Source organism: Pezoporus occidentalis, unplaced genomic scaffold (genome assembly GCF_034315485.1).
Source record: "Pezoporus occidentalis ecotype Australia unplaced genomic scaffold, CSIRO_AGI_Poc_V1 ctg30, whole genome shotgun sequence".
In the NCBI taxonomy this organism is placed as follows: Eukaryota; Metazoa; Chordata; class Aves; order Psittaciformes; family Psittacidae; genus Pezoporus; species Pezoporus occidentalis.
Window position 1 is genome coordinate 1,123,346 of NW_026914941.1, and position 27,884 is coordinate 1,151,229.

The 27,884-nt window shown below is 50.0% G+C and overlaps 1 protein-coding gene across 2 annotated transcripts in view; it reads left to right on the top strand.

The window, feature by feature from the left end:
• PCDH19 (protocadherin 19) overlaps nt 1-26,588 on the top strand; it is a 60,789-nt gene extending 34,201 nt beyond the window's left edge. For both annotated transcript variants that reach the window (XM_062627435.1, XM_062627436.1), the window contains exon 5: nt 21,824-26,588. In XM_062627435.1, the coding sequence (XP_062483419.1) occupies nt 21,824-22,413 (590 nt within the window). In that variant the 3' untranslated portion in view covers nt 22,414-26,588. The remainder of the gene's footprint in view (nt 1-21,823) is intronic.
• Nucleotides 26,589-27,884: the final 1,296 nt, after the last annotated feature.

Genomic DNA, 27,884 nt, shown 5'->3' on the forward strand with positions numbered 1-27,884 from the left:
AAGCGTTTGCTGTCAAAAAGTTTTATCTTTACTTCAACAAAGAGGTTGATTAGATCCCTCAGGACCTGAATTAGCATCTTTGAGGCTAGATACTCTGTTTTATCATTCAGGTAGTTATTCCTCCCTTGGTTTTGCTCATACCCGGACTTTTTCTTCTTGAAATCCCTTTACCCTCTTCCCAACATAGCATTTTGGCTTGTTTTGTGGATGGATACAGACACCTGGATCTCCTGAAATGTTTTCCATTACCTTTTTCACTTGCTTTGATCCAGAGCCGTACTTGTCCTCTATAGGTCATAGGAGCTCTATGCCAGCATAAACGTCAGAAAGGAACTATTTTACATAGGTGGTTTTAATGTTAGATGCAACAGATTTCAAACTTACCTTAATTCCCAGTGCTGGCCAGTACTTGTGCCATCAGTTGTAGAAGGAAAAACATTGACTCAATGAATCATAGAAGCAGTGGTTCACTGTGTAAGGTAAAAATAGCATCTGAAAGAAAACAGACAAATAATAAACACACATTAATCACAAAAAAGAAATAGTCACCACAGCCATAAAAGAGTGAAAAAAATCAAAGCGAGAGGGTTTTTAAGCAACAGCAGTGAAGTGTCTTTACAGAGAATTGCTTCTAAAAGCATCACTTCCACTTCCCTGGTGCCAGATCAGCAGTAAAGGTTGGCATGTCATCGGCTCAGACCTGACCCTGCATACATTGCCACAGCTGAGGAGCTTTGCTCACGTAGGTAGTTTAATTGTGCCTGAGTCTCATAAACTCAGCAAGATGAAGGCTTCTTTGTATAGAAATGGGTTGTGTTTTATGCTTACTTTGAGTCTTTCTCCTATTGCACAGTATAGGAATAGGCTTGGATGTGAAGGAGAGCCAGGCACAGGATATTCACTGAAAGCTTTCTTGCTGGTTGCATCCCCAATTGTTCAGGTACATCATCATTTCAGGGATGAGGCTTTATCTAGAATATTCCAGTTGGTTCTTATGCTCATCTCCATAGGATCTGGGTGCATTTCAGTCTTGAACTGAGAACATGACTAATAGTATTAACTGGAGGCAAACACAGGTATTAGGAACTTGAATTTTTAAGCTGATTTCCAGCAGTCGTTCCACCTGCAACTCCCTTTTACTCTGCAGAAAAGCCTTTCTGTAGAGCTGTATGTATGTGAAGACCTAAGTGACATACTCTGAGGCTTTGGAGGCCTGGAAATACAGCTGCATTTCTCTGGAAGTTTCTTCAAATTAGCAAAAATACCTACTTTCTTGTATTCATATATGCAGCACAAGAGAAAGTACAACATCCATGTGTGAGTGGCAGCCCATCCCTTAAGATGGATAAATGCTGTAAGCTTTCTTTACAGAGCAATGTCAATTATTACAGCTCTTCTGATTTCTGTATTATGGTGTGGATGGCTCAGCACAGCAGCCTTGGTGAGCTCAGTGGTGCTCCTGCAGTGGCCAGCCTGGAGGGAGCAGGCAGCTTCTTACAGTACTTTGAAGCCCCAGAGAAGGATTATTTATGACAAGCGGCTAAGCTGGGCTTTGGGAAGAGGAGTTACTTGTCTTGTGATTCCTATGCTTTTAAATGATTATGTATTGAGCAGCTCAGTCTGCTCATGCATGGCTGCGTGGTGGTTACTGATGCTTTGTACACGCTCTCTCCATCCTCCCCAGCGCCCAGTATCGTTACTCAATGTAGTATCTTTGGTATCTACATCTATGGCTATGAATGTAGCTGCGTTGGTCAGGTTGTTGCATTGCAGCAGAATGGGATGGCAGTCACTTGAGGAGGTTTAATCCATGCATAGCCAGATCTCTCATGTTACTTCTTCCTCAGGTTCACAGCTCTGTAGCATTGAGCACGGCTTGGAGAACTTGGAGTTTCCTTGCTGCAAACTGTTGGTGGGGCAGGGGTGACACTGAAGTCATAGCCATAGCAGTAAATGAACACCAAGCCCTTTCTGCAAGAGCAGAGCTAAATAGCAAACAGATGTGTAAGCTCCTTTGTTTGCTTAAGAAGCATTATCATATATCCCACGTTCCTGGCACTCTTTCTTCAGTTTTCAGGTTCCTTCCTTCAAAGCTAATTCTTGCAACGTCTTCATCAGCAAAGTTACTCAGTCCAGGGTCATGGGAGTAACAACCTTTAGCTCCTCAAGTCCTTGCCATCCCAGCACAGAAAACACTCACCAGATGTGAACATTTTGGCAACTTTGTGAGGAAAATTAACACTTGGCTCCGTGCCCTGTTGTGTAGGTTTAGGATGGATGAATGATCCACCCAGAAAGTTGGAGGGTTTCTCCTGGTTTATTGTGCTTTTTAATGAGATTTTGTCAAATTTAGTTACTGCTTACCCAGATTTTTGCTGGTGAATGGAGCTATGGAGGAGTGGTATCTGTGATTAGAGGCTTTCAGCTTCTGTTTGTGCTTAAGTTTGTTCACTGCTCCTAAACTCCAGCCCAAGCAGAGAAGATCCTAGCCAGGGTTCAGCTGAAGGACGGGGTGGTGTTCAGTAACCCTGGCTCTCCCAGAGCATCCTTGTCCAAACCCACTGCACAATACTTGGGGTTTCAAGTATTTCTAAGATAAATAAACAGCTCAGTCAAGTCTGCAGTTTCCTTTTCCCTTATAAACAAGCCAAAAAAGGGCTCACGTGGACTATTTTTTTTCCTTCCCTTTGCCAGTAACCTCTAAGGAAACCATTAACACTTTGAGTCTCACAGCAGTTAAGACTAGCAAAATGGTCAAGGTAATGGCCATCGTATTTAACAGTAGGGAAGGTATAGGAATAAACCCAAACCTTCTGCTAACGCAGCAAGGCAGCGCTTCCCCATCTCCTCCTGTAATCAATCTACATCGTTAATGACTCTGAAAACAGACTGAACTGCTGGGGCTGGCACCAGGAAACTTGCATTACAAACTAACCATCTCTTATTAACCTTTCGGTGTTTCCTTCACAGCACTAATTAGAGCCAAATAAAAGTAGTGTTTGGGAAACTCGGAAGTCAAAATACAATTTTCAGAGGAAATGTGCTAAACTCCAGAGCTCCTGTTTGCTTGGCCTTTCTTTTTAATTATGATGGAGGATGGCTGTTACTTGTTTAACAGAGGCTTCCATGATTAATGCCGTGATGCTACTGTAATTAAAACAGCAAAAAGAAGGAGATGTGATTGGAGCCCGTATAATTTACAGGCATCTCGGCATTCCGGTGGCAGAGCAGCTCTAAGTGTTGCAAAGAGGAATCATCCGAATTTATTCTAATTAAAATTGCCAGATTGACTAAACAACAGGTGACTCCTGTAACTCGAGCGACTTGCTCTCGGGGTGAGAAATCATCTGAAATCAGTGAATTAGACAAAGCTGTCTCTTATGCTGCTAAATGGGAAAGTGTGTGCTTACCATGGCAACCCGCATCAATTTTGCAGCCGCTGGAAAATACAGGGTCCTTTATTAAAGGAATAATCACCACCACAAACAGTGCACTGCCCGGGTACGGTGAGCTTCAGAGCAGCCTCTGGGCATGGGCTGCCATCAGGCTAAATCCCCTTGTGCTGAAATAGTGGGTGCAGCGCTGGACCAGCATCTCTATAGGGGTGGTACAAGTTGGGTTCCCCCCCCCCCCCCCCCCAGATATGGTGCAATTAGCAATTAGTGCATTAGCAATAACTCTTAATTATACTTGCGCTCAGCTGCATATAGGGCAGGGAACTGCATCTCCCCTGGCTGCACCCATCGGTGCCTATGGGTGAGTGTCTAAACTGCTTCAGTTCCAGCAGATAACTGCTAACGGGAGATGTACCACTGGGTGTGTATGTAGGTTGTTTTACTAAGTGATCTATGTAATAATATATAAGTCAAAACTCTGTAATAATTGGCACCAAACAGCAGAGAACTTGAAGCTTTTATCCGTCTTAAGGGAAGTGCTGCCACTCAAAGCTGGGAAGTGCTATGTTTTATTTCTCATACAGCATATATGAATGTGAGAGAGCAGGTAGGTTTAAATGGGTCATGGAATTAGGAAGGAGTTTGGCTGCCTTTTCTCACACAGACACATGGGTATGAGGTGCAGCGGGCTGGGCTGTGCAGCAGAAGCTGTGCCAGGGCTTGCCTGGGTTTGTGTTGCCCTTGCTCAGTGATTTCCTTCTCCATCCTGCATTTAATCCCTGTGTCTGTTTGGGAAATAAGTTCTCTATGGGAAGTATATTATAGATATATGCTAGCCACAATGTGTGTAATTACAGTAAGTATAGCATGGCCTTATTTCTGCTGAGTATCTGTAATAGTAATGATCAGCTTCCCTACTCTCAGCATTAGTGTTTCTATTTTTCAAAAGAAACCCTTTTTTACTCCATTTTCCTTATTTTCACCCTTTCTCAAGTGTGAAGAACGACTTGCTTTGTGACCAGCTTCATTAGCTACTCGCATGTTGTGTTCCATTACCAATACCCACTGCTGGCAGCAGGTGACCGGTGGTCCCCCCTGTGTCACATCACCTTCAGGCAGTGACAGTCACACTTGGGGTAGGGAAGAGGCATCAGGGTGAGATGGTTTGGGCTTGAAGTCTGGGTGGTGTAAATGGGAGGACATCTGGATATGGATATCCCACATGTGGGATGGCTGGAGTGAAAGGGGAGCTTTACCCTGGAGAAATCCTGGGTTAATGTCAGTCCCTGTAGGAAAAGGAGAAAATTGAACCATAAAAAAAAAATAAAAGATGACAAAACCTCCTCTCTGAATTGAAGCAATAGGAAATGAAAATTGCTGAGATACGCTGTCATGTGGGTAGTGGTGCTACCAACCTTGTGCTGCAGTAATTACCTCTATGCATGCAATTTGTGTTCAGCTACGACTGATTTCCCACATCATCCGGTGCCCAGGCTATATTCAATCAGTCCCAGCTGGAGAAAACTATCTTGGATCATTTGGTGAGATGTCACCACAGATGCTACCTTGTGCCTTGTGGAAGCACTGGGGAGCTGCACACCACAAAGCTACCCTAGCACGTGGATGGAGGTGTGAGGACAGGAGCAGGAGGTTCCCTGGGGCAGGACTGCCTGCGAAGTGAGAGATGCTTGGTCCCATGGGGTTCTGATCATCTGCTTCTGGCCCTTTCTGGGGGGGAGACTTTGCTCGGTGTGTGCTGGGGATTTGGTGGTTTTGGAGACCCCCCCTGCAATCTTGGTCCAGCTCTGGGGCAACAGCACAAGAGGGATGTGGAGCTGTTGGAGTGAGGCCAGAGGAACCCACGGAGATGCTGCGAGGGCTGGAGCAGCTCTGCTCTGGAGCCAGGCTGAGAGAGCTGGGCTGGGTCAGCCTGGACAAGAGAAGGCTCCTGAAGGGGAGACCTGAGAGCAGCTCCAGTGCCTGAAGGGGCTGCAGGAAAGCTGGAGAGGGGCTTGGGACAAGGGATGTAGGGACAGGCCAAGGGGAATGGCTTTAACCTGCCCGAGGGGAGACTGAGATGAGCTCTTAGGCAGAAGCTCTTCCCTGTGAGGGTGCTGAGGCGCTGGCACAGGGTGCCCAGAGAAGCTGTGGCTGCCCCATCCCTGGCAGTGTTCAAGGGCAGGTTGGACACAGGGGTTGGAGCAAGCTGCTCTAGTGGAAGGTGTCCCTGCCCGTGGCAGGGGTTGGAGCTGGAGGAGCTTTGAGGTCATCTTTAAGGTGCAGAGGAGAAGCCGATCAGCCAGGCTGCTCCTGCGCTCCCCTGCCTTGCAGAGCAGCATGGGCAGAACCTCTGACATTGAACTGGGACCTTTGGCTTTTGTGGCTGGAGCCAAACCCTTCACGTCCCTGAAGGCAACCCCCGGCCCGGGTGTGGAGACAGCAACTGTGAGACTGCAGAGACAGCACGCGGCAGCTTTTATTGACCTATATCCTATAATTCTATGATTCTAAGAGAAGTTAATTCTAGAGAAGAACAAACAACAGAGCTGCTTACCCCTATCCTAACCTATAACCTACCGAGACCCCAAACCCAGTAACTTACTCCTATACTAACCTGTAACCTATTGAAACCCCAACAACAGTAACTTACTCCTACACTAACCTATACCCTATCTCTACTCTATTGCTGTTCCTACCTACCTACGCCTACGTTTTGGGGCAGAGGGGCCACTGGTGTCTGTTGGGGTGGTTGCAGCAGCCCTGAGCCTGGTGCGGGTGGAGCGGGTGGCTGCAGAGGGCTGGGTGTTGTGCTGCTCCTCTGCAGCTCCTGCACCAGGCTCAGCACCACGCTGGCGTCTCCTCAGCCTGGTGCCCTCGAAGCTGGTGCCCATGGGGGCTGCAGTGGCCGCTCTCAGCTGCTCCATGGCTCTTTCTGCCATCCTCTGGATCTTGCTGAGGTTGGGGTAATCCCGCTGGAAGTAGGGGTGGTAGAAGAAGAGCAGCTACAAAATGCAAAGGGGAGGAGTCAGTTGGCATCGGTGCAAGGAGGAGAGAGACAGAGATCCGGTAACTGGGCATCTGCATCGGAAAAGGCAACTGTGGGTGTTCAAAAGGACTTTCTGGGGCATTTTAAAGCTCAGCTGTTCTGGCTGAATGCAATGTGAGGGTAGAGTTTTGGTCAGTCAGAACCACCCTTGTGTTTCCAGCTGCTGGGAGCAGAGGAGTGTAGCATCTTCAAAAGCCTAAAATGCAATGGAGAAACCCAAAGAGGTCTCGTTTTAGAGCACCTGAGTGTGGCATGGGCCTGTTGGGAATAATGGTGGTGCTGCTGTGTATCTTGTCAGCATTGAGCAGCTGCCACAGGATGATTGAGGGTTCTTTTGTGTGCGGAGGAACCAACGTACCTGTCCCAGAGCAGGCCCTGCTGCTACTGCCCGCAGCTCCCTGATGGGCACAGATATCACCATGTCCTCCTCCATCCTGCAGAAGCCATGGAGGTGGAGCCGGTCGAGGAACTCATTCATGCTGTCGGCCTTAAGGACCCGACGTGCTCCCCTCTTCCCAAGGACTTCTGTTTCAAAGAGGTTGTCTGCGATAACCACGCAGCTCCCGTTGTCCCCCCACCAGATGGAGCGGAACTGGAAGCAGCAGACAAGCTTCCATAGGAAGAATGGGAAGCAGTCAGGTGCAGAGGTCTCTGAAACACAAAATTGCATGGTCAGGGCCCAGGTTTCATCAGGCAAACCCTGAAGGGAGTTTTCCTTTGAGGGAGGTGCGGGGGCAGCAGCCCAAGGTGCTCCCGTGTCACCTCTTCGAGGCATGGCCGAAGCTGAGGGTGCTTCCCCTGAAGACGTCTCCAAAACCACTTGGTTCCTGCCCTTGGCTCCAGAAGTCCCCCAAGCAGCCAGACTGGGTCCTGCTGCTCAGCAGACTGAAGGGCTGTGGCCCCAGCGGCCCCTCAAGTCCTCCAGCGTCACTGTGACATCAGTGTTCCATGAGGGTTCCATGAGGGTTCCATGCACGGTGCCCATCTCCTGGCAACAGGAAGGGGAAGGCAGCAGAAGTTGCTCGAAAGCCGCGTTGTCTTCTCCTGGAGAGAGCTGTTTAGGGCTGAGAAGTGACCCCAACTGTATTTGCCTTTGGCCTGTGCTGCTGGGGCCGTGCTGCCTCCCATTGCCGCGGGGAGCTGGTCCCCAAGGCGGGATGGGGAAGGCTGCAGCGTTGGGCATCAGAGTGCCCAGACCTGAAGGTTCTCCCTTGGGCACCTTCCCCCTGTGCAGAAATGCCCCAAGGCTCTTGTGTGGAGTAACCCCGCTGTGATTTCAGCAGCGCTGCTGCTGTCGCGGCTGTGCATGTGCTGGGTGATGCTCTCGGCTTTCAGCAGGGCTCCGTGCTGCTCTGCAGGATGAAGTACAAGTGAAACAGCACCTGCACTGATCCTGCATGTGAAATAAAGTGGTGCTCTGCACTCCTGCGCCTTTTGGGGATGGGTTCCTCTGCTTTTCTTTGAGACAGAACCGTTAGACCCAAGCCAGGACACTCAGTGATGTGCGCTCAGCCTTTTGAAAGCCGTCACCGCAGCCTTGAGTTGAAGGAACGTGGCTGCAGGAACAGTTGTGTCAGCTGTAGGTTCTGAAGTCCAGGATCCTGACCTGAGAGCAGCTCCAGTGCCCAAGGGGGCTGCAGGAAAGCTGGAGAGGGGCTTTGGACAAGAGATGTAGGGACAGGCCAAGGGGAATGGCTTTAACTTGCCAGAGGGGAGACTGAGATGAGCTCTTAGGCAGAAGCTGTTCCCTGTGAGGGTGCTGAGGCGCTGGCACAGGGTGCCCAGAGAAGCTGTGGCTGCCCCATCCCTGGCAGTGTTCAAGGGCAGGTTGGACACAGGGGCTTGGAGCAAGCTGCTCTAGTGGAAGGGGTCCCTGCCCGTGGCAGGGGTTGGAGCTGGAGGAGCTTTAAGGTCCTTTCGAACCCAAACTAGTCTGGGATTCATTCTGAGTCTATGAAGGTTGTTGGGTGCTTGATTCCCTCTGACTGCTTTGGAAGCCTCAGTTTCATTGTAGATCGAGGCAGGAGGGTGGCTGGTGCAAGGAGAACAGACAGTGCTGCCTCATCTGCTCGGGCACGTTTTCAGTCAGCTGGTTTAGCAGCCAAACCGCTCCTCAGCCAGGCGAGGAGCCTCTGGATTTGCCCTGCGAGAGGAATGGCTTTTCTCAACTCCACTAAATGGGCTTCTGGATTTGATACAGCTCAGTGAGGAGGTATAAAGGGGCAGCTTCTGTTCGGGGAGAGGAGCTGAGCTAGAAACCTGAAATCAAATCAGCGCATAGTAGTAATTCAGGAAAGCTTAGAGAGCCAACTGTGTGTTTGGGAGCGGTAGGTGCATTAGTGATACACATACATACCTTTGGGAGGGTCTGGCACGCTCAGGTGGGTCCCAGTGTGGGCACTATGTATATATACTGTATATATATACAGGACTTTGTTCTGGTTTTCACTGTGTTTACCAGCTGAGCTGTTCATGCTGCTGCCATTGCTGCTCACCAGCATGGTTCAACAGGAGCCATGTCTTCCTGATGCTCCCAGAAGCCATCCCTGGAGCGTGGGGCTGCATCTGCCTCATGGCAGTCACCCATTGACTTCCATGTCCTGCATCTGTTGTGACAGGCGGTGCTTTTGCAGCCGCTCTCTGATTAGTTTGGTCCCTGGGATGCATTGATTTACAGATCATTCCTCTGCAATAGAGCTGCTCTCGATGACAGTCCATGAGGCACATGATAACTCAGCAGCCTAAATTATTCAGGCAAATTGAATGTGTTTGGCTTGTTCCAAACTTTTGTTTCCTTTCAGTGCTGTCAGGAGAACAGGTAGCTGGGATGCTTGTATCCAGCTCATCCAAATGCCAGGGAGACACAAACAGCTCAAGTATAACCCGTGTTTTGCCTTGTTTGTCACTTACTTCCACCTTCAGCTCTGCTTTGTCTGGGTACTTCTGAGCCTCATAAAGACGCTCATCTTGCCTCTAGGGTTGCTCTTGTCTGGTGAGCTGCTGGGCTCTGGGAAGTCGCTTCCATCTTGCAATGGAAGGGATCTTGTACAATCCAAAGGAATCCTTGTATCTGTTCCACCCTTTAGCTACATGTCCTTTTGGGAAAGTATAGTCATTCCTGTAAATACTTTGCCCCATTAGGGTCCAGGAACCTCACACTGATGAAGACAAGTAAGTAAAATGAACAGTTCCGCCTCCCATTTCCTCATTGTCAGACATCCTCCATTGCTGCTGGGTAGATATGTCCAATTAATTCACTATATAAAGCCCCTCAAGCCCTACACTGGATAGATGTGCCTGCAGGGACCACCGAGCTAGGGCAAGCACGCGAAGAAGATATGCTTTATCAGTGCACAAATGTCTCCTTGCTTCCTGGAGGCTGTTCTGCATCAGGAGCTTCTGGGTATAGCTGAAGGCATTGGCTTTCTCTCTCCAAACACATGTCTGGAGATTTAAGACCTGACTCAAAACCTTTTGAATCCAGCAGGACTCTTTTCAGCTGAGACCATTGGGCTTGTAATAGGACCCAGGAGAGATGGCATCCTCAGGGGATGTGCTCTGAACTTTGCTTGAGACATCGGTCAGCTGTGTTCAGAAGTGAACTTAGGGAGATGACATCTGCTGCGGAGCATCTCTCTGATTCAGAACCAGGCAGAGGAGGATGGAGGATGGAGGCTTGCCTTGGAAAATTCTAGCTGCAAATGAGACACATGATTTCAGGAATTAGAATAATTACCCCCTGGAACAGGTACCAAAGGGATGTGATATATTCTGTATCACTTTAGAGTCTTTAAATCACATTTACATGTGTTTCCTAAAAGCATGCCTAGTCACTCAAAGTGAAGGGCTGTGCTTGAGAAGCGCAGCGTGACAAAGCTGAGCATCCCCTGCTTTGCAAGGGAGCAGAGCAGGGAATCACAGTGGTCCTACATGGATTGAACTCTGCAGATCCCTTGGGCAGCGCTGGGATGTGGAGGATGGAGCAAGTAACCACACTGGGGATGATTCAGGAGTGAGCTCCCCCAGTCAAAATGTGCCTTCTCTTTCTGCACGCACACAGCTCCATCCTCACTGAATCAGACGTCCCCAGGGCCTGAGCAATCCTGGCTGTATCAGTGTTTCCAGGACCTTCCCTCCCGCCGCTCCCTAAATGATGAGAGTGTTTTTGCAAACCTCATTTCCTGGCCTTTCCCTTTTATCTCTCCAAACAGCAAGTGAACAAGCAGCCCTTTAGTTTTTAGTTACTGCTCCTGCACCCGGTGAGCTATCAGAGGCTGTTGACAATGACTTTTTCTCTTTCCATGCTCCTGCCTGCAGGATTTGGGGAGATAATTCATTTGGTCCTGGTGCTTTGTCAACTTTCAGCAGTTGTAATTGCCTAATGATGAGTGCTGATGCTGTTGTTAAGCGTGTTAAAACTTTGTCCTGCTGAACAGCCAGACTGTGGCTGTCTCATCATGTTCTGCTTGCTGTGTCAACTGGTGGTGCCTTTGATGCCCAGCCCTAGCTTTGCTTGCTGCTTCCCACCCCAGCTCAGCTTCTGCCGGGGGGGGGGGATGGATGCTGCAGGGCACTACCCCACACTACGGAACCATGCCCAGGGCTACAAATAACTAAAGAATAACCCCACAGAGAGGCAGATGCTTTCCAGGATTAATCTCCTCTTCCCTGCCCTGATGGTTCTGCTGGCCCTGAGGAGCTGGTGCTGGGTGCTGAAGCTGGTCCATCACCCCAAGCCCTGGTGGGGTAGGTGAGAGGATCACTCTGGAGGATGCTGTCACTGGTAGAGCATTGCTGTTTAGCAGCCTGCATAGCATTTATGCTCTTCCATCTCTTGGGTGCCTTTTCCACTTTCATTATATCCTTTTTAGAGCTGCATTTCATGCTATCACCTTCTTTGTTATGCATCCGAGGTGCCCAGCTGGCTGGTGCCATCTCTTGAAGCCCCTGTCGCTCATCCTCACCTCTTCCAAGGCCGTTTCTTACTTAATGGGACAAGCTGAACATTAGTGCATTACCATCCTGTTTCCAAGAGCAGTCTCCATCCACTCTTCGCTTGTCCCCCAGTGCCTCATCCAATTTAATTAATTATAGTTAGTATATTATGCATCTTGTCAAAGTTTTTCCTTCCCAAGGTTTAATGTTTTTTTAATTCTAATGCATGCTGCATGTGTTAGTGTTTCAGAAGCGAGGTGAGCATGCAGTGGCAAAGAGGCAGCATTACATCTGTGTGCTGCAGACAGCGAGGGTGGGTCCCTAGAGAGAGGCTCCAGCAGAACCACGCTGCCTGCCTTTCATTGCATCCCCTTCTTGTGCTCAGGGAGGGGGAAACCAGGCTGATTCCAACCTCAGAGGTACACATTTGGATTAAACCTACCCACTTACGGTGGTCCAAAGTGGGCGCCCAGCCCCAGCATCAGCATCTTCTGGGCTTCTGAAGCCCTGTGGTGAACTCCAATGTAATGAACTTGACTCTTCTCACACTAACTTTGTCTGAAAGCTCCAAATCACATCAGTCATCCCAGCCTTCCTTTATCCCTTTGCAGCAAGGCTGCGCTAAGGATGTGGTGGGGACTAGACTCAGCAGGTAACGCCAGCTGGGGCTGGTACCTATCACTCTTTATTTCCCAGTGACAGCTGAAAGGTTTGGTCAGAAAAGTGGTTGAGGAGGAATGACTTTGTGGGGTTTTACACCTACCAGCTTTGGCTGTTTCCAGATAAAGCCTGCTCAGACTAAGAGGGATGTGGGTTGTTTTTTTCTTGCCTGTCAGTGTTGCAAAGTGCTTAGGTTTTGAGAATCCAGCTGGGCTCTGTCTGTCTGTCACAGCATCACCAGGAGTAATGATGCCATGGTGCAATTTAGCTGACAGCCCTGTGAACCAGAGCCAGGAGCCAACACAATCCATCCTGACCTCAGGGCAGCACTGCAGGAATGTGCCTCGGAGCAGTCGGAAATCATCCAAGGCTGTGCAGGCAGAGGTTGGGGCACATGTCCTCTGTGGTCCAGCAGCCTCTGCCCCCTGCATTGGAATCACAGGAAGGGAGGTCCTGGCAGACCCCCTGGGCAGCGTGCACTGGACTCAGCGTCAGTACCCAAGGGTTGGCATCGGTTTGGCCAGGAGGGATGGAGCCATGGAGTGTTTCTTGCAGTACTTACATAGGCCATGGAAATCCGATCATTTTCCATCCCTGATGTTCAGCTGTCTCCCTGCAGCTCTTCAGTTTACAGCCCCAGGCAAACTCGAGGGCTTGTTCTCCATCTCTCCCCAATGGCTGTGGGGACAATGGGATGGGATAGTTGGGATCAGATGGGATGGGATGGAACCCCACCTGCATTGCTGGAAATTGAGCTTGTCCATGACTCACAGGTAGTGTAGTTTCCCAAGGTTGATAATGAGGTTTCAGATTTGACTTTTGGCCTCATAGTAATTTTACATGCATATTTATACCCTATGATCACACTCTTAATTAATGAAGGTAAACTTAATTGCCAGAACAAAGTTTTGGCTGAATTAAATGGGCTGGATGCCCAGGCTTTGGCAATGCCGTGATCTGTCTTGGTGGCCATGGGGCCAGTGTAACCCATGTCTGGCATTCCTCTGACATCACTGTATCCTTGTTGGAGCTGGAGCCTCATTTGAGCCCTACATGTAGATCTGATGCTTCCACCACTCTGTGCCAGCATCTCATCACAGGACATCCCTGTGCTTCCGAGGAGAGGATCCACCAGCTTGGAAAAGCGCTGTGTTCATCTGAAATAAGACTTGAAGTAGAGCACCAGGGAGGAGGGAATACTGCTGGGCTCCAGGGTGGAGGAACGAGAGGTCAATGTCATGATGGGAGGCAGCCAGCAACCAATGCTTTTGGTTAAGACAAAACAAAAAGGGGAAAATTCCCTAATTCCCCAGTGATCTCCCCACGGTGGGGAACGCCCCATCGCTCTGGGAAGCCTTCCAGCTCCCTCTCCTCTTCAGAGCTGCACACTTCCACAAAGTACAAAGAGCTCCTCAGATTGTTTTGCCTTGTGGGTACGTCTGTGATTAATTCTGTGCAAGCATAACTGGTGCAATAACAATACTGGAAGTCCTAAAACTGAGAAAGGAAACACATTTGGCTCATACTTCATACACAATCACTTACACTTAAGCTATTGATAGTTGATTGGGATCTGTAGACTGCTGGGCTGGTGCCACTGGGTTTCTGAGCGCGTTCAATGGCTGGAACAGACAGCGAGGCTGTAGGTTTTGGCAAGCTGTAGGTCTCATTATTCAGGCTGACTGTATCTGACACGAGAGATTCCCATCCACCAAGATGAAGCTCGCTTCCCTAGGCTTTGGCTGACATCCCAACAATATTTACATGAAGGACAACAGAGGATCAGTGTTAGATTAAGGCTGTGAGTTTCCAGTAGGCAGACAGTTAAATATTCCATTGAAATCCTCTTTTGATTATTTAGATAATAATGAAGTTTATGTGTGTCCTTGAGAAAGCTGGGGAAAGGCAGTTGGTTTATGCTAAGCATGCAAAGATGTGTTTAATCTTGATAATAGGAGTAAATTATGTATCAGCCTTTACAACCTCGGCTCCTTTATTTCTTACTTGTTGTATGGAAGCACCAGCCACCTCTTAGGGAAGGGAAGGCTGTGTTGGGCAGCTGAGCAGGCAGGGGTCTCATTAGCATCCCTGCTCCTGCTGGCACCGTCTGCATCCCTGTGGGAAGAGGATGAGGATGGGTTGTTCTGGTGCTGGTTGCGGTCACGCATTCACTGTGGGTGTACATGGGTATGGCTGCAGTGAGGGCAGGGATGCTGCTCTGACAGGTGCTGGGCCAGGAGCTGGCCTGGTACAAGCAGTTGGGAATTGCTTCTTATCTCCCCCGACTGCAATTCCTGGTTTGCTGGATCTTTATCAAGTAGCTGTTTTCTGAGCAATGCCTAATTTTGAATGGGACAGGGTGATAATTCGATCTATTGCTGCCTTTGGAACGTGGCTGCCTGGCTGGTCCCACATTACCCCGCCAGAATGGGTGCATTTGTCTGTTTCCTGACAATAGCAGAGAAAAGTAACCTTTGGATTAATTTGCTTTAGTGACTAAAGTCCCATTAAATGGGAGGCAGCTGGTGTCAAAGGCATAAACGGAGACAAAGTTTTGCTCCCAATTGTGGGAAATGTGTTTAAACAGACTAGAAATGTTTCCATCTCTGCAGGGTATAATATACTCAAATGGTTACATTAACATGAAAAAAATATAAGAAAGAGTGTATTTAGGACAATCCCTCTGTATCCAGCGTTAATGAAATTGAATTCCAGTAATGAAGTCAAAGGGTTGTATTCTGCACTCGTGCAGTAACTGCCATTAGCATTAATGGGAGCCGTGCCGATGAATTACGGGGCTGTAATGGTTTGAGATGGAAAAGGTCTGTCGGATCCCGGAGTGTTCTCCTCTCTGAGGACCGGATCCTGCATCCTATCAGTTAGGATGCTAATGAGCCCTGTACTGAGGCAGGAGTAGTGGAGTTTCAGAGGTGAAATCCCCACCACTCAGGGGCCATCATGAGCTCTACGGACCACTTACGGGAAGGATTAATTGGAGTTTAAATGGTGTGTTCTGCTGGCCCCTCTGAAAGGGAATTAATTCTGCCTTGTGAATGAGGTGGGGATTGGCCCGTGGTCCCGGATAAAGGGGGCAGCCAGCATTAAATTGCATTTCAGCCTCTAATACCTTCTGGGTCTGACTCCACTGCAGCACACGGCGTGCCCAGACACCAGCTCCTCTTGCCTTGGGTGACTGCCCTCCTTCCCTGAGCCTTCTCATCCCAAAAGCTTCAGCATGCCCAGGAAGGTGGTTTCCCACCTGCATCAAACCTATCCTTAGCCCTCTCAAGTGCAGTTTTCATTGATGATACAGATGTGTCAGTTTTCGTTGATGATACAGGCATCAATGGCAGATGAAATGGTGTTATCAACGGTCATGCAGAGCAGGGGAAGAGGGAAGGCGTGCAGCAGCTCAGAGCAAGCCCATCAAATCTTTCTTGACCATTACAGAAAGACTGCCTATGAGCTGCATTCAGCCATGGGTCCTTATAAGCAATTGCCTGATAAATTAATCTGATTCGCATCCCTTGTTCCATTAAAAGAATTCCTTGCAGGCATTTGCTTTGCCCAAGCACTGCTGACCCCCTGCATTGGGACAGACAATCCAGGCTTAAAAAGACAGCATTTTTTAGCTTGCATAAATCCCAAACAGTAGCAAAAGAGAGGGAAATAAAGGCTCCTCCTTGCGTTAAAGAGCATTTGTCACTGTCCCTGGTTATTAGCATCCTCAGAGCATTGTGCAAGGGAAGCCATGCCAGGATTACATTTCTACACTGACTAGAGATTTCTTATTAGGGAAGGTGAAGAAGGCACTGTAAAAGCCCATAGGTCAAAAATATAATGCACTGTTCCCCACCTCTTGTTTCCTGATGTTATGCTATTACAGGAGATAAGGGAGAGGTGCAGAGTCTTAATTTACAAGCAGATGATGAACCATGGCTGGGGACTGTTTGTATTTTGCTCGAGCTTATTAGTTTATCTGGAGTGTGATGCAGTGGGTTTCTGCTTCCGAGCTCCTGGTGGGATGCAGGGGAGGTGGGCTCCAAGGGGGGTGTGCCTTGTGCCCTGTGGCATCTATCCCTGAGCAAACGAAGGTGCTGGGAGTTGAAAAGAACCCCCCGAAGTAGCTGGAAGAGGCGTGCTAAATAATGCAGTTGTGCATTGTCCATGAAAGATGGCTAACCATGAGTAAACAGCAGCAGCAGTGTTTGATCCCTGCGTGTTTACTATTTATTCCTATTTATTATTCATCAATTCCATCACAAACGTTCGTCCCGCACCCCAGTGAGGCATTTGCATTTTATTTTAAGTTTGATTTTATCCCCCTACTCCCTTTAGTTTCATGAACTGAGATTTAATGATGTGCTTTTGCACACTGTTCCCGTGCCGGCTCTCCCTGGCTCTCCTCTTCTTGTTTCAGGAAGAGATTTCGAACATGGAAAAGTGATATTTGAATAGATTCCCCTTAGGCAATCAATTTACTTTTAATTTGTCTGGAACTAAGCTTTTCTTTGTTGCAATGAGAAAGGATTGAAACTGCTGTAAAATTTATTAGCTTCCAGGAAGATTTTGAAATGAATTTTTTAATGATCGTGCTGTTTGCTGTACCCAGGAGCAGTGTCATCCTGATTGCAGGATAATCACAGGATTGCTGAAGAAACACCCCAATGTGAAGATAAAGCCACTCTCCAGCACAAGGGTACCTGTGGTACTGGTCAAGAGATGGACACGCATGCCTTGCTCCAGCACTCTGCTCACCCATGCACCCCCAGCACATCCCAGCGGGGCTGTGATTTCTCTTTTTTCCTTCTTTTTCATTCTCAAGTGACTCCTCTGCTCCTTTTCCTTGCTTCCCATGTAATAGCACAAATGAGTTCTACTTACTTACCTCGGCAAAGCTGCTCTGACATGGATTGGATTGAACTGAGCGGCTCTTTGAAAATGGAAACTCCAGGGACTATTGTCATCGCCCAAATTGCACCTTAGATTGTATAACAGCACATGTCATCTGGCCATTTATCAGGAATATTACATTCCCAGGCACTTGCACCTTGCTACGATTTAACTTTGTCTCTTTGGCCAGTGCTGAGATTCCACTGGAGATCATTCAATTGCTCTGAGAGCTGAATGGGTGCCTTGCACACTGGCTTCGTGTTGTTCTGCTGCAGGGATGCTGCAGGCTTTGAATAGGAGGCTGGAAGCGCTTGTACACCCTGGATGTTCATTAATCCTGCCTTTTAATGAGGGGAGTGCTGGAGGCTCTGTTGCTCCAGCGCCCACCCCACGCTCCTCCTGGAGCCTTCCAGCTCTTAGCATCCATCGCATCTCCCTGCTCTGTTGGCCAAGTGGGATTGGGAATTGCTGAGGGTCTCGGCTGAGCACTTCAGCCCCAGGAACTGGGGCAGCCCCAGTGTTTCATGGCAGCTCCGTGCCTCTTGTGTCACCGTGCCATTGTCCCCAGCTCCCATTCCCCACCAGTGACATGGGCTGTGTGTCTGCTCATGGTGGCTTATCTCCCACCACGTCTTCCTGCAGTTCTTGGCAGCCTTCAGCCTGACTCACACCCCGCAGGCAGCACAAGGGCTGGCTGGGGCTTGTTATTAGTTGTCTTTGTGCTGGTCCCCTAAGGTGCGAGTAGAGCAGGTTTGAAATCTGGAGCTCAGCATGGGTTTCGCTGTACTTGCTGAGGAGCATGTTTATTCCAGAGGTGGCTGTTGGGTTTCGTTTATTTCACATTTGCTAGCTGGGAGCTTACATTTAGCAGTGACACGTTTTTGTCTGCCAAGCCTGACTTCTAAGTAACTGCTCATTTGATGGCGAGGCTTCTGCCAGGATGCTTTGTACCTTAGGACCTGTCCTAAGGTGCTCTGAAACAAGGCAGACAGGCTGGAATATGGACACTGCTGCTGCAGGACCTCTTGGGCACAGCCATCACCTATGTATAGAATCTCTCTGGACCACCTACATGCAACATGGGTATTCCTACAGCCAGGTTTGCAAGAGGATTCTCATCACAGCTCCTAAGAGCTCAGCCCAGCTCAGTGTGGCTTGCACAGCCCTAGGCCATGTTGTTCCCCCTCAGTCCTTGCCAGCTGGCTGCATTGGGCTCTTTAGGGACCCCTTTTCAGGATGCAGTGGCTGCAGAGCAGCACCAAAGCTGTGGTGATGCTCACCCAGCGCTGTCCCTCTGTGGTTTCCTCCTCCCTTTGCCTCTCCTCTGGCCCCACTCCATCTCGCTCAAGCCTTGCCATCAGTGGGAACCTGCAGTTGTTACTACCTGGGCTTTGCTTCTTGCATTGAGCATTTTTCAGTGCAGACAATAACGACAGCAGCAGTTGTATTGACTAGGGCAGGTCCAGGGCTGTAAAAGAATTTCCTGTTGTCCTATTTCTGATTGTTAAAGTGGTAAAAAAACAAGGCAGAACAGTACAATAAAGAGCCTGTGTATGTGAATGACCGTCCTGGGTGCCATTGAGGCTGGGTGAGTCAGACCTACCTGCAAAGTGAACAGCAGCTCCGTGCCTGCCTATGCTTTGGGGCAGCAGCTCCTCTTGCACAGGAGGAGGATGCGGGATGGCAGCCCTGGGTTCAGCACACTGAGGAGCCTAGACCCCTTTGAGCTTCCCTGCTTTGGACCTGGGAGAGCAGAGGAGTGGTGTGATGTTCCTGTATATCAATGGGGCGTGCTTGTGGTGTAGAAATAGTGTTTTATATCACCTACAGGGTTAAGATGAGTAGCTGAATATCCTTATTCTGCCATAGAGAAGCAGCTGCTGCTCAGGGCTCTTTGCTGGTCTCTGCTGCTCTGGTCAGCCTGGACATGTGTTGTCCCCAAGAGCAGGATGTGGGATATGGTCCCTACAGACCAAAGCTGAGATTTGCAGTGGGGACAGGAGCAGAGAGGCAGAATATGCCATGGAGCGACCTGTTGTCTTCAGGTGTGTGGATGCATGGTGACTCCTGCCCCTCTGCCTGTCAGCCCGGTGTCTTTTGTAGTTATTACATTCCCTTCCTAAACCAAACAGTTGAAATGGTATGATTTAATACTTCTCATCTCTTCTCCTGCTTGCATTGCAACTGCCACTGGTGCGACTTATTACAAGTATCTTGGTGTCCAAAGCTTATCATCTCCCCAGTGGATAGGTACCACACCAGTGGTCTTTAATAAAACCTTTCTTAAAGCACAGAGCCCTTTCTAGGGTTTGAGGAATATCCACTTGCAGTGCAGTAAGCATTGTTTTTAACTGTAAAATGAGGCAGCTTGGAATAAATGGGTCAAGGTGGGGGTTTGCCTCTGCTGCGGTAGTCCCATGGATTTGGGGTTGAGCCATGATGCTGGGTGAGGAAGGTGAGGAGCAGCAGGTCCCCTTATGCCCACACTGGACCAGCCATCCCAGCAGATGCCCGGATCCAGCATTCCATGTTTGTGGAGAGACTGAAGTGATGAGTGCTCCAGCCACATGCCCAAGGTCACACAGCACAAAGAATCAGTGTCTCACTGGGGATGAGAACCCAAGATGCTTCTGTCGCTCCTCCAGCCCTCACCAAGTCCTGTGCTCTCACAGCCACACCACACACCTCTGTGTGCCTGTGTCCCTTTTGCAGTTAGGCTGGGGATAAACAGGCAGGCAGCAACACGTCCTGAGCAATCTTTGGGGTGTTTTTTCCTCTCCATTCTGCTCAAGCACCTGAAATTAAGGCGATCAAAGCATGAGAGCGTGGGCTTTTAGATCTTGGTGCAGATCTGCATGTAAGGCTCAGAGCATCCTTCCCTCAAAGGGCTGTAAAGGTGGCTGCCAAACCCAGCCATGCTCCGCACCACCGGGTCCCTGCTCTGAGGCAGAGAAAAAGCTGATGTTTTACCTATAGAGTTTTCAATTAATTGGCTTCTCCTTTAAAAACATCCTTTTCCTTCCTTTCTTTCTGTGTTTTGAGGTCTGCCTTTTACTCATTTATTCTCGGGAAGTGTTAAGCTGCTCATATTTTGGTGCATTGTGTTATGTGCTGAGAATTTTTATCAGCCGCCCTAGTGCTCGAATGTGGTGGAAATACCAATGTGTCTGAGGAGTGGAGGTTATGCACACAGATGTACAGAGCATCAAAATGAGCCGTTTGCAGGCAGACAGGAAGGAAAGCCAGGCTGAGTGTGCACCTTCACAGCCCTCTATCCATCAAACCGGCACTGACCAAGCGCGGTCTCGTGTGGGCAATGGTATTAGTGCTTTAATGCTGCTCTGCGTGTGTATAGGTTATGGGAGGAAGGAGCTCCATCTTTGTGTAGGGAAAGGTTGTGCTTTATGAGGGCAAGCTGGGATTATAAGTGTTTATCAAATGAAAGAGAAGTTGTAAATTGAGACTGGGAAGCAGCCTGTGGTGTTGGGTGGCTTGATGCTCAGCAAAGGCTGGGGATGGGGAGGCTCCTGGGTTTGCTCTCATGAGACCCCACTTGGAGTACTGTGTGCAGTGTCCCCAACATAGGAAGAACATGGAGCTGTTGGAACAAGTCCAGAGGAGGCCACGAGGATGATCAGGGGCTGGAGCACCTCCGATATGGAGACAGGCGGAGAGCGCTGGGTCTGTTCAGCCTGGAGAAGCTGCGTGGAGACCTCAGAGCAGCTTCCAGTGTCTGAAGGGGCTATAAGGATGCTGGAGAGGGACTCTTCATCAGGGACTGTAGCAATAGGACAAAGGGTGATGGGTTCACACTGAAACAGGGGAGATTTAGGTTGGATATAAGGAAAAAGTTCCTTACATGAGGGTGCTGAGGCGCTGGCACAGGGTGCCCAGAGAAGCTGTGGCTGCCCCATCCCTGGCAGTGTTCAAGGGCAGGTTGAACACAGGGGCTTGGAGCAAGCTGCTCTAGTGGAAGGTGTCCCTGCCCGTGGCAGGGGTTGGAACTGGATAAGCTTTAAGCTCCCTTCAAACACAAACCATTCTATGATTCTGTGATGTCGAACTCTGCACGTGGCTGAGCCTAGCTGCTTCCCTGAGCCTGTTTGTCCATCCATGATGGGGGCCTGAGGCCGTGCAGTCCCTTGGGATCAGCTGGCAGCACAGGGATGCACACAAGCACCAGGCACAAGTGTTTGCACTTGCCTAGGAGAGTTCATACCTGGGTATGGAAAGTCCTTGGGAAGAGTTAAACCACCACTCCATAATTCAGCCCTGTGAAGTGGTGCCGGGACAACCCCAAGTCCAGGGACGGGATCTTTATTGCTTTCATATGAATAAAGCCCAAGCACTGGGAATGACACATTTAATCTTCACTGGAGTGGGCAGTCGCAGAGATTTATGAAGCCTCCGTTGTGTGGGAGGTCAGCGGGGACTGAGCAAAAACTGAAACCACCCGTATACACCAGGAAGAAAAGAACTCCCTCCCTCCTCCCTCTGCTCCTTCTCCCCTCTGTAAAAAGTCAAGCTTAAATGCCACATCAAACCAAGCTTAAAATAGGGTGTCTTTTAGTGCTGGTTACTAAACCCAGAACCTGCTGACTCAGAGGGGCTCAACAGGCAGGACGGCCCTGCGGTGTGGGATTCACATCCAACACCATTCCTTAGGCTGCATGTCTGGCTGTGGCAGATGACACAGAGCCTGTTGGAAACAGAACCCCAGCAAAGATCCCTCTTCCAAGCCTTTCCTTAAGAGCTGTATAGGGTAGGGTAGCTGCTGCTCGGTAGGTGGCTGCTGTATGGGACAGGAGTGATGCCCAGCGCCTGGCTCGGTGGGGCAGGTTGGGGTACGGCACGGTTTCCCCCGTTCACCACCCCTTGTGTTCTCTCCCCGCAGAGCAGAGCGAGGGATTCCATTGCAGGGAGGAGTGCCGCATCCTGGGCCACTCGGACCGGTGCTGGATGCCCCGCGGCGCCGTCCCCAGCCGCGCCAAGTCCCCGGAGCACGGGAGGAACGTCATCGCGCTGTCCATCGAGGCCACGGCGGTGGACGCGGAGCCTTACGCAGACTGCAGCACAAAAAGGACCTTCGCCACCTTCGGCAAGGAGGGCGCTGAGCCCCTGGCCGAGGAGCGCCTCGCCAACCCCAAAGGCAAAAGAACGGTGGACCCGGCCGCCTGCAGCCCCAAGGTGAGCGGCGCCGTCCGCGAGGCGGGCAACGGCTGCGAGGCCGTCAGCCCCGTCACCTCGCCCCTCCACCTGAAGAGCCCTTTGGCCGGCAAGCCGTCAGCTCCGTACAGTGCCGGGCACTGCGCCGGCAACCGGGAACGGGAGCCCTTTGGGAACACTGGTCCTTCCCGGCCGACGGAGGCAGAGCCCCGCGGGGCGGACAGTGAGAGCGGCGGGCAGGAGGGCAACCCGCTCCTGCAGGAACGCCGGGATAAGGACTCACCCGGCGCCCGGAGACTAAAAGACATCGTCCTCTGAGCAGCACCCGGTGAGAGGAGGAGGAAGAGGAGGATGAGGAGGGACCGCACGACTCCCAGCGCAGATTGTTTTTACCGCTTACCAATGGTTCACAGATTGCTGTATTTAAAAGCTTTCCCTAAATGTATTGTTTATAAATGAAGCTATCGTTAATGTGACAATCCCACTTGGCTCAACAGGCAGCAGGGGCGTGCAGCCCGAGCAAAGTAGCTGGTGGTTTGCTTTTGGGTGGTGGGGGGCAGAGGTGAGACGTTCCCCCTCCGTGGTGCCCTGCAGCGCTCGGTGTCCCCTCCTCGGAGTTTCTATATTTTTATATCAATTCCCATTCCTGGAGAGAATTGAATGGCAAATTCCTTATCCAGACCTCTTTAGTCATCACCCCGGTGGTTTTGTAGTCCAGACAGAGCAGCGGCCGTTCCCTGCATGCCACTGCTCAATGTGACACTCGGGTGAGTGTTCATTCGCCCAACACGACGCTGTTTGTATTTCAAGATGTTGCTATTTTGCTATGGACCCCCCTGCATTTATGAATCCTTTTGCTGTCACATGCTTCTCTGTACTATTCCTGTATTTGATATTGCAAATTCCTGTATGTCTGGTGATGGCAAAAGGCTTCCAAGCTTAACAAAAATGGAAAGAAACATAATTCACCATCATCTAACCTAAACTTTGGGGACCCTGCAGCCTGCAACCTGCTGGAGCCAGCGCTTCTCCCAGCCCTCCATCACCTGAAGCCTCCCCCAGCTCCTGCAGGGCAGTGCCAGGGCATTAAGGGAAGAGGTTTTGGGGGGAATTTCTGCCTGGATTGCAGTTGTTGGATGCGCTGTGCTGAACTTTTCCCCCTTCCCCATTTCTTTTCCATCATTTCAAGGCAATGCATGGAAAGCTTTTTTTCCACGAGTTGGTTGGTTTGGGTTTTTTCCAGTTCCCAGGTTTAGCTATTCCCCCGTCTCCAATCGTATCCAAGCCAAAGGGATGGAATTATTGAAGAGATCTCAATCACCTTCTCAATTAGGCACACACTCCCAAGTCAGCATTTCCCAGGCGTGATTATGCCAAGTATGTGTCTGTATGTGTCACCATGGCATGGATTTCAGGCTGTTCTGATTTCTTTCCGTCCCTGCATCATAAATAAGTATGGAATGAGCAATAGCGACGTTAATTTAGGGGCAGACAGGTGATATGTAACAATGCTACTAATTCAATTAATGTGCCTTCTTAATGGAGAGAAAATTAAAGCAATTCATTATTTTTGCTCAGAATTAAGGACTTTTTCTTTTTTTTTGTGTGGGTACAAATTTACTCATATAAAAATGATTCCAAAACTGAGCTACTTTCATAGCCCCTTTGTAGAAGGGAGAGAGGGAAAGGGGCTTCACAGCTCCCTGCTCTCTAGCAGTGATGATTCCTCAGTGAGGTAGGAGGATTGCAGTTAGTGTATTACCATTATGATTTATAATACACAATTAGTGTATTACTGTTGTGATTAACCCTTCACTGGACAGATTTTCCTCCCCCAAATGATGTTTCCTAGAATTGAAAATGGATTATGGAAGGGGAAATACATAGCTCTTGCCAATGTTTGCTGTACCAGCAAGTTGAGATCAGTGGTTTCTAGAGAAAGAGTCTTTCTAGGTCTATATCTTATGATAAGAAACATGTTACTTTGATTTCTTTAAGTGAAAAACATCAACAAGAAAACAAGCTCCAGTGATTACTATCCTCCAAATTACATGAAGCTCCAGCTTTTATTTCTTCAGGGCAGATGGATCCTGCCTGAAGGCATGGCTGGTCCCAGGCAGGTCTGCAGTCACTCTGTTCCCCTTGCCACTTCCTAGGGCCAGGAATTGGGAAAGAACCGACAAAAGATGGGATTTGTGATGCTTCCCTCGCTGGTGTTGATGACTACCTCATTCAGCTCCCATCCCACGCACTAACGTGATGTCCTGCATCCCTCTGGAAAGGGAAACAGGGATTTTCCCCTCTCTTCTGGAGTTTGAGCCCATTTTTCAGGGATATGTTCTTTCTGTTCCTGCCTGTGTGCTGTTACTGCTGTCATTTCAATCTGTGTTTCTTTTCCCCAAATGTGTGTATTTTTCTAACACAAGCAAAGAAGAAAGGGGCTGGCTCGGGGCTGTTGCAGTAACTGGATGTTCTGGAACTGTGAGGCTGGGTTTATGCTGATGTTACCTGGTTTTGTCAGCTCTTTAGGGGAGAAAAAGCTTCTTGTATGTGTTTGCTGAGTGACAGAGCCTGTGATGTCAGATCATAGAATCCCAGACTGCTTTGGGTTGGAAGGGACCTTAAAGCTCATCCAGATGCCATGTGCAGGGACACCTTCCACTAGAGCGGGTTGCTCCAAACCCTGTCCAGCCTGGCCTTGAACACTGCCAAGGATGGGCTCTTGGCTTTGCAAGGCAGCAGCCCCACATCACCCCATTGTCCGTCCCCACCTCCACCAGGATGGGAGCTGGCTGCCCCCCGTTTCAGGTTACCCATTATCATCACCATCACCTCCAGCTGCCCAAGGAGCCCTGACTGTTGGTTCTTGTTGAGCATTGCCCTCTGCCTGCAGAGCTGCCAGCACCAGCCCGGTGCTTTGGATGAAAAGTAGATGCTAACTGAAAAGGAACAGAGAACAAACCCACCAGGAACATTCTGTAATTCACCCAGAGGAGACGTTAACGTTCCGTGCCACCCTGAATAACAGCGCAGCCGAGGAGGGATGTGAAATAATTCTGCATTAAAAGGGGGCACTAAAGAGGTCACTAAACCCTTATGCCTCCAAGAAAACCATTTAAACACCAGTTTTCCGGGCTGCAGCCAGGGATGCTGGGTGAGGGGCCCTTCCTGGCACATCCTCACTGTGCAGGCCCAAGGGGAGAGGCTCCTGAGTCTGTTGCTACCCCTGTCACTGTCCTTCTGTGCCACTGGAGATAAGTTCAGGGCTCCTGAGCAAATCTGTTTCGGGGTCGTTTTCCTTGTTGCATTGAAACTGTCCGTGCAAAACCATTCTGAGCTGTGGGGTGGGCAGGGAGCGCTTGGGAAAGGGGTTCCAGATGTAATTATGGTGCTTTTGAATAACTGAAACCTGTCCTCAGATTTGGTTTAGGAAGAATCGCTGGGATCTGCTGGGTTTCCTGCAGGCACACTCGCTGTGCTTCCTGTTACCCAGGAGAGCAGCACCCACCTACGATTGTCCCCCGAGCATGATGAGGACCATCTGGAGCATCCCTGGGGATGACCCACCCCCCCCCCCCCCCGTGCTGGCTCAGGGACACTTCCCTGCTCCATGGGGAGCCTTTCCCTAAGGGTGGGATGATGGAAGGATGGGGAGGATGAGCACCGTCCTGCTGAGGTTGTTGCCATTGCCTGTGTGTTGTGAAGCTGGAGGTGGCCTGTGGATGATCACACGTTGTGCAGAAGTGAATTCCTTTCTATTCATTTCTATTTTTCCTTTTTCAAATAGGAGAGAACCAGTTCCTTTTGTAAAGAACATGCTGTCTGATGAATATGTTGGAATTATTCTCGGGATGGGGAGGGGGGGAAATAATACCTAATGATGAATGGAAACACATTTGTCTGTCGTTGGGGGAAACTGATGATCTTGGTTGCTCCAGCTCTGGGGGATGCCTGGTCCAGCCTGTGAGCCCGGCTGCAAGCACTGCCCAGACGGATCCTTCACGAGCATCAGCTGATGTTCAGCTGGTCTAAGCTGGGGTAGAACCTTCAAACACACCCATTGCAACCTGGTTTTCCACACCGGCTAATCCGGTGGGAGCCGGGATGCCAGCAGGCAGGGCTGCCGCGGGACTGAGCGCGGCGCGTCTCGTCATGGTGTGTCTCCGTTGCCGAGTATATGAAGAATCAATTGTTGTATATGCTGATCTGTATGTTATGTACATTTCCACAGTGATTGACTCATTGTAAACAGCAACATGGATAAAAAGAAGCAGCACCATTCTGTCTATTTTATGAAGATGATAAAGCAGCTTTATTAAGTTATTACAGTTCTGTTTCAATGGTGAACCACACTGGGTTGGGGTTTTTATTTTCCCATCCGAGAACTTTGTTTTCCACCTCAATGTGATTTTCTTTTCTCTGCTTTGAGCATCCGATGCATTTTAGTATTAAAGCAATTATTGAATAAAATGGAAAGTAAGTGTTTGGTTAAACACGCCTGAGTGGGTTTGCTTTGATGGGCTCCAGGTCCTGCAGATGTCAGCATATGGCTGAGGGTCCGTGTGGTCCCCTGGGTGCCACCCCAGCCCATTGCCATCCTGCTCCCCCTGTTTGGCACCCAAGGAGCTGCAAAGCTCAGGTAGAGCTTTCCCCCCCAAGAAGGGGCTGTCACCATCCCAACATCCCCCCCATCTCCAACACACACGGGATGCATGGTACAGAAGAGGACTTTTCTTCCCTATTTCAGGACACTATGGGGAGATGGCGAGGAGCATCCACTGCCTCTGGATTGATGGAGCACGTTAATGCATGGAGCATCCAAGAGCTCTGTGGCTAACGGGGGTAAATGTCCTCCCCAATGGCCTCTGCTCATTCAGTGACTCAGCCAGGGTGACACTAAAGTGGAACCGGAACAAGAGCAGCAACATGAGAAGCCCCTTCCCTGGGGTGGGAAGATGCTTGAGCTGAGGCCGAGCATCACCCTGTATGGCTGGGGCACACAGGGGGCAGAGGGCAGCAGTTTAACCATGCCTGCATGGGCCCCCCACCACTGTAACCCCATGGTAAAGGGGGTCTGGCCAATGCCCTGGCTCAGTTCCAGCACAGGTGGAGCTGTGTTTGCACAGCACCCAGCAGTGATTTGACCCTCGTTAGCAAGATGTTTGGCAGGTGGGTCAGAGGAGGTAAAGGCAGGCTGTGCTGGGAGGCTGCTGCTTGTCTGGGCTGGTTTGCAGATGGGTGTCCATGCCTGAAGAGGTTGTGGGGCCTGTGCTGCAGCATCCCGAAGCTGGGGACCCAAGGCCAGCACCATGGGCTCACCTCCCAGGTAGGAACTGATGCTGTTTGTGGGGAATGGCTTTGGTGAGCAGTGAGGAAGGCAGGCAGTAGATGCGGGGCTGCCTGGCTGCGGCGGGGCTCACTGGGGCAATGCAGAGCCCAGCCTGAGACCTGAAATGGGTCTGAAGCCTCCCCAGGCATCCCAGTACATCTGTCCCCAGAACCTGATGGGATCTTGCAGGCGCTGGGCTGGCTCCTGCTTTAACACCCCCCCTCCAATGCCGTTGGGAGCTCAGCGATGTCAGGTTGGTGACATGTCCCCGCCGTGCCACCGCTGCCATCCCTGTCGCCTCCGGCACTCCCCAAAGAGCTGCAGCGTCTCCTCTGCTGAGGCAGCAGCAGCAGGGTTGAAGTTTGCATCAGTAACAGTGCCAGGAAGTGCGATGGAGCGGCTGCTGCGGATGGATGGAGAGGGATGCTGCTCCCCAGCGCGCCTGTTTGGGAACGCTGCT